This window comes from Salvelinus sp. IW2-2015, linkage group LG4p (genome assembly GCF_002910315.2).
Source record: "Salvelinus sp. IW2-2015 linkage group LG4p, ASM291031v2, whole genome shotgun sequence".
In the NCBI taxonomy this organism is placed as follows: Eukaryota; Metazoa; Chordata; class Actinopteri; order Salmoniformes; family Salmonidae; genus Salvelinus; species Salvelinus sp. IW2-2015.
The window spans coordinates 19,532,106-19,543,446 of NC_036841.1; the positions used below are offsets into that span (position 1 = coordinate 19,532,106).

The window sequence follows — 11,341 nt, forward strand, 5'->3', positions numbered from 1 at the left end:
ACCGCGCTTAGAAGTGACAAAGCAAGAGGGGTAATTTGTTCTGCATCATTTTTGGACAGAAAATGTTGATATTTGCAATGTTACGTAGATGGAAAAAAGCTGTCCCTTGAACAGTCTTGATATGTTTGTCAAAGAGAGATCAGGGTCCAGAGTAAGCAAGGCCCTTCACAGTTTATTAGAGACGACTGTACTACCATCAAGATTAATTGTCAGATTCAACAGAAGAGCTCTTTGTTTCTTGGGACCTAGAACAAGCATCTCTGTTTTTTCCGAGTTTAAAAGTAGAACATTTGCAGCCATCCACTTCCTTATGTTTGAAACGCAGGCTTCAAGCGAGGGCAATTTTGGGGCTTCACCATGTTTAATCGAAATGTACAGCTGTGTGTCATCCGCATAGCAGTGAAAGTTAACATTATGTTTTCGAATTACATCCCCAAGAGGTAAAATATATAGTGAAATATAGTGAAAACAATAGTGGTCCTTAAACGGAACCTTGAGGAACACTGAAATTTACAGTTGATTTGTCAGAGGACAAACCATCCACAGACACAAACTGATATCTTTCCGACAGATAAGATCTAAACCAGGCCAGAACATGTCCGTGTAGACCAATTAGGGCTTTCCAATCTTACCAAAAGAATGTGGTGATCGATGGTATCAAAAGCAGCACTAAGGTCTAGGAGCACGAGGACAAATGCAGAGCATTAAAAGGTCATTTACCACCTTCACAAGTGCAGTCTCAGTGCTATGATGGGGTCTAAAACCAGACTGAAGCATTTCGTATACATTGTTTGTCCTCAGGAAGGCAGTGAGTTGCTGCGCGACAAGCTTTTTCATTTTTTTTGAAGGAATGGAAGAATCGATATAGGCCGATAGTTTTTTATATTTTCTGGGTCAAGGTTTGGCTTGACCCAGAAAAGTCATCAAAAATTTGAATATTATCTGCTATGACTACAAGGTCCGATAGGAATTCAGGGAACTCAGTGAGAAACGCTGTATATGGCCCAGGAGGCCTGTAAACAGTAGCTATAAGAAGTGATTGAGTAGGCTATAGATTTCATGACTAAAAGCTCAAAAAGAGAAAACGTCTAATACAGTCATAATATAGTCAGTCAACAATAGCAGTCACAATACAGTCACAAAACAGTAACAATACATCATAATACAGTCACAGTACAGTCACAATACAGTCACAATACAGTCACAAAACAGTAACAATACATCATAATACAGTCACCGTACAGTCACAATACAGTCACAATACATCATAATACAGTCACAAAACAGTAACAATACATCATAATACAGTCACAATACAGTCATAATACAGTCACAATACAGTCACAATACAGTCACAATACAGTCACAGTACAGTCATAATACAGTCACAATACAGTCATAATACAGTAATTGCCAGTCATATACAGTCATAATAACAGTTATATACAGTCATACTAGTCAAAATACACTAATAGTCATACTGCGTCATAATACAGTTATAACACAGTCATAATGTCATAATACAGTCATATAACATCATAATACAGTCATAACACAGTCATAATACGTCATAATACAGTCATATACAGTCATAATACAGTCATAATATAGTCCCAATAGTCATATACAGTCATAAGTCTTAATATAGTCATAATACAGTCATAATACATCATAATACAGTTATATACAGTCATAATACAGCCATAATACAGTCTAATACAGTCTAATACAGTCATAATACAGCCATAATACAGTCATATACAGTCTAATACAGTCATAATACAGCCATAATACAGTCATATACAGTCTAATACAGTCAGAATACAGTCAACATAGTTATAATACAGTCATAACAGTCATATTTAGTCATAATACAGTCATTGCAGTCATAATACAGTCATTACAGTCATTACAGTCATAATACAGTCATAATACATCATACAGTTCACCTTCCCAAGGAGTCCAAGACCCAAGAGCAGCGGGCAAAACTGGTTGCAATGACATCAGGCAGGTATCTTTTGTGTAAAAAGGACATTTTCAGGTTGAGGTGCTTTCAGACAACAAAGAAGTGGAACTGTACTGGTTTAGCAACTTCCTTAAACTTGAACTACCTCCTCACTGTTTTCACTACTAMCTTAGTTTAAAGGGACAYTCTGTGATTGGTACATCCATTTTTTTACTTTTAAAGTAGCTTTCCAGTGTTTCCAGATTTCTATGAAATATGACCTAAAATGTGTCCCTCCTGCAGAGTTCTGGACATGTCCCATCCTGTGATCAAGCAGACCCGTGTGAATCCCAGAGCAGTGTTAGGCGTCTTGACGGAGAGGATTATGACGTCACTACCTTGTCCGGTCACAAACAATGTCCGGAAGCGTGGCAATGCAGCAGCCAACGTGAGCGTCTGTGTGTCCTGAGCCGGAAGGTAGGAGGAAATATTACCAAGTGTTCTACTGAAGTGAATGATATTTTCCTCATATTTTACTGGTAACTCAGAATTAATAATCTCTGTTCTAAAATAGATTTTTATCTCAATAATCTCACTTTATGATAGCTAGGCCTTCATAGATAAAGTCAATGTCAGGACCATATTGACAGATTCCACAGATGTCTGTTCAGTAGTGGTAATACTCACAGATGTCTGTTCAGTAGTGTAATATCACAGATGTCTGTTCAGTAGTGGTAATATCACAGATGTCTGTTCAGTAGTGTAATACTCACAGATGTCTGTTCAGTAGTGGTAATACTCACAGATGTCTGTTCAGTAGTGGTAATAGTCACAGATGTCTGTTCAGTAGTGGTATATCACAGATGTCTGTTCAGTAGTGTAATACTCACAGATGTTTGTTCAGTAGTCGTAATAGTCACAGATGTCTGTTCAGTATGTAATACTCACAGATGTTCTTTCAGTAGTCGTAATACCTCAGAGTACACTTTGATATTTTCAGTTACAATTTTTTATTTGAATAAAGACTTTCTAAAATGCCACAATTCAGCATTTTGACTGTGACTTCTGGAAAATYTTTAACCCACTTATCCCAACATTTCTCCACCTTTTCACCATCATTGTAAAAGCCCTAGTTCTCTTGTTGTTTTGACAAAGTCATTTCTGAAGATTTGTATTTATTTACATCTGTTCATATTTTTACGGTCAACCCTGTTACGTGAACTGAACTCTTGTTTTAATATGGTGAAACTGTTTTCTYAAGAAATATTGAACATCTAATAGTCAAATCATGGTGTAAAAGCAGGTAAAATAGTTATACTCTTTTAGTAAATTTTCTGGTGTTTTGTGGTGGAAAACWYAGTGGGTCGAYCGTAACACTTCAGACCTGTTATCCATAGATAACAGGCTTCCATTCCCCCTGTCACAAGGATATTTATGGCTGATTTAAAATGGTCAACCCTGATATGGTCAACCTTGTTACTTAATAGGCACTTACTATAATCATAAAAAAAATACCTCTTGAGATGGAAAACATGTTTTTTTTAACGAAGTTGGACCTATGCTCTTTATGAGACTGTTCAAATTAGGTGAAATCCCCAAATAAATGAGCAAGTTACACTTCTCAAAATGCAGCAAATCGTGTTTTTATCATTAGAACCACTTCCTGAAAATGAAATGGTGTAGAATAGATGACTGTCTGGGTTAGAATCTGGGTCATCTGTGCACCAAACGTCTCTGACTAATTTTAAATGTTTTCCACAGGCCTCTATGAAGCAGAGCGGCAGTACTCAGACAGATAGTGATGTGTCACTGGGTATTCCTGCAAATACTGTCATGGCCTACAGTCTYATTGAACTCTACGTCAAATGCAATGGACAGTTTGGTGAGGAAGTGTATGGTTTATGAATGTCCCAGGTATAGCTGCATGGTWAAGTACCATGATAAAGTACACAGCCAGTGTCTATGTTCSRCACTGTATTTAGTATATCCACTATTTAGTACAGCCACTGTATCTGTCTGTGTGTGACTGGTTATGACTGTTGTCTGCTCTTGTCCACAGAGCTGTGCCTCATTTGCAACAATGGGGGCTTTGAAAAGGTTTGGTCAAAGGATGAGATTGAAGGGGATGGAATTATGGACCTGAGAGGTGACTTTGCTGCCAACAGCCACCTAAATCTGAACAAAGGTAATGTCTCCTGTCTAGTGGTCAACATGTAGTCAAGTCTACTGAATGGACCCACTAGTCAACTTGTAATGTAGTCTACTGAATGGAACGTCTGGTCAACTTGTAGTCTACTGAATGGAATGTGTCATATTTAAATCGTTCTCTTTGATTAATGTTTCCACACTTGGAATATACAAATACATTATTTGTTACATAAAAATATGACACTTTGACAAAATGGTCTGTGTTTGTGTGTTGACAGAACTGGAGAAACTGAGTGGTCATTTCCAGCTGCTGTCAGCTCTGCCGGTTGCCAAACGTTCCTCTCTGCTCCAGCTCCTCAAGACAACCATGGAGGACAGAGAGGCAGTCAGTGTGCTGGAGAGTGTGGTGAGTGGTAGAGCTCTTCACGGGTCCAACAGATCCGAAATCCAACCCAGGTGGGTCCGGGGTCCTAAATTATGACTTTTGTCTCGGCTCTGGGTCGGGTCTGATCTAATTGCCACGGGTCTTGGTATGTGCAATTACAATTGATTTACCAAATGGACCTGATTGGACCCGTCCTCTTGTTATCGGTTTCAGCCAATTGCAACTCAATAAAATGTATAGCTTATGTCCAACTGAAACTGATTCCGGCCACTCACCTCACGTGCCCCCGCTGCTGAGGAGAGGGAGAGAGAGAGAGAGAGAGAGCGCGAGTAAAAGGAGCCTCTGTCTAGGCTACTGTTTACTGTTAGATTGAGGCCTTTTTCAATTAAGTAAGTGAATGTTAGAGGAAAAAGAGTATGATCAGGATAAGGTAAGACCCAGATGCAGACTGAGTTGAAGTAACAATGTTTATTTCAGCAACAGAGGCAAAGGTACAGGACGGTAGGCAGGCTCAGGACAGGTAAGAATCAAACCAGGAGGGCGAGAAATAGAGGCTGGGAAAAGACAGGCGCTGACAGGACAAACACTGGTAAGCTTGACAAACAAGACGAACTGGCAACAGAAACAGAGAACACAGGTATAAGTACACAGGATAATGGGGAAGACGGGCGACACCTGGAGGGGGTTGGAGACAAGCACAAAGACAGGTGAAACAGATCAGGGTGTGACAGTACACCCACCCTCTAGGGGCGCCACCTGGCATCCTACCTGGGCGCATACCTGGCTGACCGGGGTGCCAGCGGTAGAAGTCGGCGAGGATGTCTCTAGCGGGGTCCCAGCACCTCTCCTCCGGGCCATAACCCTCCCAGTCAACCAGGTACTGGAAACCCCTGCCCGTGGTCGAACCCTCAGGAGGCGTCTCACCGTGTATGCCGGATGGCCATCGACGACCCGGGGAGGGCTTGGAAATGGAAGACAAGGGACTGTGAGACACGGGCTTGATACGGGACACATGAAAGGTGGGGTGTATACGAAGTGTACGTGCAACAGAAGACTAACAGCAGAGGGGCTAATGACCTTGGAGATGGGGAAAGGGACGATAAACCYGGGGGACAGTTTGCGAGACTCCACCCGGAGGGGCAGATCCCGGGTGGWGAGCCATACCTTCTGCACAAGACGATACCGGGGAGCCGGGGTCCGATGGCGATCCGCTTGTCGTATAGGACTAATACTATAGGATTACTAGCCCTATAGTAGNACCTTCTGCACAAGACGATACCGGGGAGCCGGGGTCCGATGGCGATCCGCTTGTCGTATAGGACTAATACTATAGGATTACTAGCCCTATAGTAGACGCCCCACAGTAGCAGCCCTAGAGTAGTAGTAGCCCTAGAGTAACCCTGTAGTAGTAGTCTTATATTAACTTTATAGTAGTAGTCCTATAGTAGTAGTCGTATAGTAGCCGCCCTATAGTAGTAGTCGTATAGTAGCCCTATAGTAGTAGTCGTATAGTAGCCCTATAGTAGTAGCCATCCTATAGTAGTAGTCCTAAGGTAGTAGTCCTAGAGTAACCCTGTAGTAGTCTTATAGTAGTCTACTACCATAGGACTGCTACTATAGGGCTATGATAGGGCTAATAGAGGACTACTACAGGATGTTACATACGCCTCTAGGAAGAGGGAACGCAACACCCTGCCACAACTCAACTTCCCGTGGAGTGAAAGTGGTATGGGACTGTAGGTGCGAGTAAGGATGACAAAAGGCAGAGAATTGACCGTTTACTTGGAATTTATTCCTTCACACGGTAAATTTGGGGAAGAGGGGCTGCACGGAACCAAAGCAAGTAAATATCTACCTTACCTGCTTACCCACAACTTCCCCAACTAGCACCACCTGATGCACTAACCAAAATACACAGGATGGTCCGCCCAGGTCTTACCTAGTGTGCATAGACAGTAAATACTACAGGTTATGTATGCCTGCAGGCCTCTTGCCTAAGCACCTTCCCCCCAGGAACAAAATCAGAATAATTACTAATCACAAAGTCCTTTTGGCATACACATACCTTTGCAGGACCGGCTACAAAATACTATACACAAACTATTTGAGCAACAACCAACAAAAGATATCAAAGAAACTCTGAGCAACAACCAATACAGGATATAACAATAAGCTCTTTCTAAGAAACAACCAACACAGGATATCACCCTCAGCTACAATCACAGAACCATCAGCAACAACTAACATAGTACATACCAAATCGCTTCCTGAGAAACAACCAACATATGCTATAACCTTCAGCTCTTCTCTCTGTAAAGGAACATTGGCTTATATAGCTGGAGAAGGAGTCTGTAATGGGATACAGCTGTATCCTGACGAGGGGGCGGGGTCAGCTCTCCAATCATCAATGGGGCCGACCAATCAGCTGCTTGGGGAAATTCAGGAAGCCATCCTTTTTTCTTAGCAAGCCATCCTGAAACACACACATACAAACAAAACRACAACACAGGAACTGGGGAGCGTAACACGCCCACCACAAAACATGCAAACATACAGTTTTCAATAACAAAAACCAACGCATCCCCAGTTACTAAACCCGTGATAGAGCGTTGGCAACCACATTCGCAGAACCTTTCACATACTTTATCTGTACATTGTACCCCTGTACAATCAGAGCCCACCGCATAAGGCGGCAGTTCTGATTGTACATTTGCTTCAAAAAACACTAAGGGATTATGGTCCGTGAAGACCAGTACAGGCAAGGCACTGGAGCCCACATATACTTCAAAGAACTGTAAGGCTAGCAATAAAGCCAGCGTCTCTTGTTCAATGTTGGACTACTACTACCTTGACTGACACGAGTTGAARTTACGGGAGAAGAAACTGACGGGCCGATCCACTTCCTCTTAATCTTCCTGCAAGAGAACCGCACGCACCCCCACTATACTAGCGTCTACCTCCAACTTAAAAGGTTTGTCAAAGTTGGGGGCGGCAAGCACTGGGGCACTACAAAGTAGCGCTTTAGCGGACTCAAAAGCATAGTTACAGTCCTGGGACCACTTAAATGGTACCTTGGGACTAAGCAGAGATGTAAGGGGAGCTACTACCTTCGAGAAATTCTTACAGAATGTATGATAGTACCCTACCATCCCCAGGAATCTGCGCAACTGGCGGCGAGTCATGGGAGCAGGAAAAGCAACAATTGCTTCCACTTTACCAGTTACTGGGCGCACTTGACCTCGTCCCACTTGTTTCCCCAAGTAAGTCACAGTAGCCTTCCCAAACTCACACTTGGCCAAATTGAGGGTTAAAGAAGCATTCTCCAACCGCTGAAACACCATTTAAGGTGGCGAAATGATCAGACCAAGTAGACGAATGAATCACCACATCGTCTAGGTAAGCAGTACAGTTTGGCACATCCGCGAACACAATGTTAACTAGCCGCTGAAAAGTAGCAGGTGCATTACACATTCCAAAGGGCATCACAGTGTATTGTACGAAGTTATCAGACGTAACGAAAGCCGATAAGTCAGAAGCTCGAGAGGTCAGAGGCACCTGCCAATAACCTTTTAGCAAATCTAATTTACTTACGCAAGCAGCAGAGCCAATTCTATCAATGCAGTCATCTAAGTGAGGTAGAGGAAAATAATCTGACTTTGTAACTGCATTTACACGACGATAGTCCGTACATAAGCGGGKCGTACCGTCAGGCTTAGGAACAAGAATACACGGGGAACTCCAAGAGCTGTTACTMGGTTTTGCCATGTCATTCTGTAATAAATAAACTACCTCACTTTTCATTACCTCCCTTTTCTTAGCATTAACCAGGTACGGATACTGACGTATAAGAGCAGCGTTCCCCAAATCCACGTTATGTTCCAAGATGGACGTGCGACTTGGAACGTCCTGAAACACATTGAGAAAACGATTTATCAATAGGATAAGATCCTTAGTTTGATCATTATGCAAATGTTCCATTTGAGGGGGTAACTTTTTCAGCATCTCTGAATTACATAAGCGTTCACACTGCTGTAACGAATGGCGTAACTCCAACCCATCCTCCTTATGCTCCTCTAGGTCCCAGCCAGGCTTCAGCACCACCGCAGCCACACTGGAGACGGCGGGCTGGACCGGATTACCTGAGGAACTGTTGGGCTACTACCATAGGACTGCTACTATATGACTACTAGTATAGGGCTACTACCATAGGACTGCTACCATGGGGCTACTACTATAGGGCTACTACTATAGTTACTATAGGATGGCTACTATAGGCGGCTAACTACTATAGGGCATTAAATATTAGGACTACTACTATAGGGCTACTACTATAGGATTACTATATGAGGCTATGATAGGGCTACTATAGGGCTACTACTATTAGGCTACTACTATAGGCTACTACTATAGCGTTACTATAGGGCTACTACTATAGGATGGCTACTATAGGGCTACTACTATAGGGCTACTATAGGGCTACTACTATTGGACTACTACTTTAGGACTACTACTATAGGGCTACTACTATAGTTACTATAGGATGGCTACTACTATAGGGCTACTACTATAGGGATAATATAGGACTACTACTATAGGGCTACTACTATAGGGATAATATAGGACTACTAGTATAGGGCTACTACTATAGGGCTACTACTATAGGATTACTATAGGGCTATGATAGGGCTACTATAGGGCTACTACTATAGGGCTACTACTATAGGGCTACTACTATAGCGTTACTATAGGGCTACTACTATAGGATGGCTACTATAGGGCTACTACTATAGGGCTACTATAGGGCTACTACTATTGGACTACTACTTTAGGACTACTACTATAGGGCTACTATAGGGCTACTATAGAGGCTACTACTATTAGGACTACTATAGGGCTACTACTATAGGCTACTATAGGGACTACTACTATAGGGCTACTACAATAGGATGGCTACTATAGGGCTACTACTATATGGCTACTACTATAGGGCATACTATAGGACTACTACTATAGGGTGCTACATAGGCTACTATAGGACTACTACTATAGGGCTTCTGTAGGGCTACTACTATAGGACCACTACTTTAGGACTACTACTATAGGGCTACTACTATAGGGCTACTACTATAGCGTTACTATAGGGCTACTACTATAGGGCTGCTACTATAGGACTACTACTATAGGACTACTACTATAGGACTACTACTATAGGACTACTACTATAGGACTACTACTTTAGGACTACTACTATAGGGCTACTACTATAGGGATAATATAGGACTACTACTATAGGGCTACTACTATAGCGGATAATATAGACTACTTAGTTAGGGCTACTATAGGGCTACTACTATAGGATTACTATAGGGCTATGATAGGGCTACTATAGGGCTACTACTATAGGACTACTACTTTAGGACTACTACTATAGGACCATTTTTAAGGATATGTAAATGTGGACCATTTGGCTAATATCGCTCGTTTATTGATGACACTTAGCTGCGCCAAGTCGGAGGTTTATTTCTCTCGCTCTTTCTGCTCTCAGACCTGAATGGGTCTCTCGGATCCGAACCGGRGTGGGTCTGTTTAGGTCTGTTTTTCCACAAGCCTTTTTTGTAACGGGTCTGACTGTCCTCGGGTCCATTTGGAATGGGTAATTTATGCATATTGGGTCCTGTGGAAAAGTCACGGATCCATTTCGGAACGGGACCAACTTTTTGGGCATGTACAGAAACAGGGACAAAACACACACGCACACCTAATGGCAGGAATAAATATATTCTTCTGAGTCTAAGACGTTTTCGGGGAGGTGGGGGTGGGTGGGGGTGGGGGTTGTTTTAAGATGGTCATACTATGGATCACTTTGATTTAAAATTTTAGGACCCCTATAGGTATTAAAAATTTCATAAATGTTAAAAAGTACTGCAAAATAAACATAAGAAATAAGGTTTTGAGTTGTCCTAAATCTAGGCGATATAAAAAACCTCAAGAAAATAGAACAGACTGATGAAGTGTGTGCAGAAATAGAGCAAAAAATAAAATAAATAAATAAATATATAGGGGGTAGGCACAAAACTACCTTCATACTTCCATTTGTTTTTTTATTCCAGTAATATTTACCTTCAGACGAGTCCCGTGACACTTGTGGTCGTAGAGCAAAACAGAGAACACCATCGTGTTGGTGAGAATCTCTCCCCTTTCTACAGTTGGGTCCCCTTTGTATCCCAAACGTTCGGATGCTACCAATCAGTAGTTGACACATCGACAGTACCGACTTCAGACTAGTCTCCTGACACCTGTGGGGGTCGTAGAGCAAAACAGAGAACACCTTCCTGGGAGTCTCCCTTTTCCATAGAGTAGTTTTATGGGTCAAACCGTTCAGAAGCTACCACATATCTCTAGCTTTAACAGATTTTGATGGGGATTTTTTTGTTATGTAACTTAGATTGACGCACCAGTGGATCAAAAAACTCTAGGGGGTTAATATATCAACCAGAAAATCTGTAACATACTCTAGTCTTAAATATATTCTCTCTGTCTCTCTGTCTTGTCACAGCTGGATCAGATGTGTGATGGTGAGACTCCTGACCTGAGTGATCTGGAAGAGTCTGAGAGGGAAACAGTCCAGGCCATACTGGATCTTGTAGACCAATGTGTTGGGAAGGATGAGGACGAGATCAGATCCTCTCTTCTCAGTGCTGTCCACCTCATTGTCAGTGCCATGGACGGTGAGATAGAGAGCAGTTTACACAGGATTCTCCAGTTATTATTTGATCAGTTCCTGGGAAACTAGGTTCACTACTGTGGTTTTATGTGTGCATATTTATTTCTTCAGGAATGACAGATGAGGGTCTCTCTGTGTA

At 42.1% G+C, this 11,341-nt stretch overlaps 1 protein-coding gene across 1 annotated transcript in view; it reads left to right on the plus strand.

The window, feature by feature from the left end:
• The first annotated feature begins 2,217 nt into the window (after nt 1-2,217).
• The window catches only part of LOC111957408 (gasdermin-E-like), a 39,284-nt gene continuing 30,160 nt past the window's right edge, over nt 2,218-11,341 (plus strand). The window contains exons 1-6 of the mRNA XM_070436941.1: nt 2,218-2,422; nt 3,707-3,827; nt 4,005-4,130; nt 4,372-4,499; nt 11,035-11,206; nt 11,314-11,338. Of these exons, the coding sequence (XP_070293042.1) occupies nt 3,713-3,827; nt 4,005-4,130; nt 4,372-4,499; nt 11,035-11,206; nt 11,314-11,338 (566 nt within the window). The 5' untranslated portion in view covers nt 2,218-2,422; nt 3,707-3,712. The remainder of the gene's footprint in view (nt 2,423-3,706; nt 3,828-4,004; nt 4,131-4,371; nt 4,500-11,034; nt 11,207-11,313; nt 11,339-11,341) is intronic.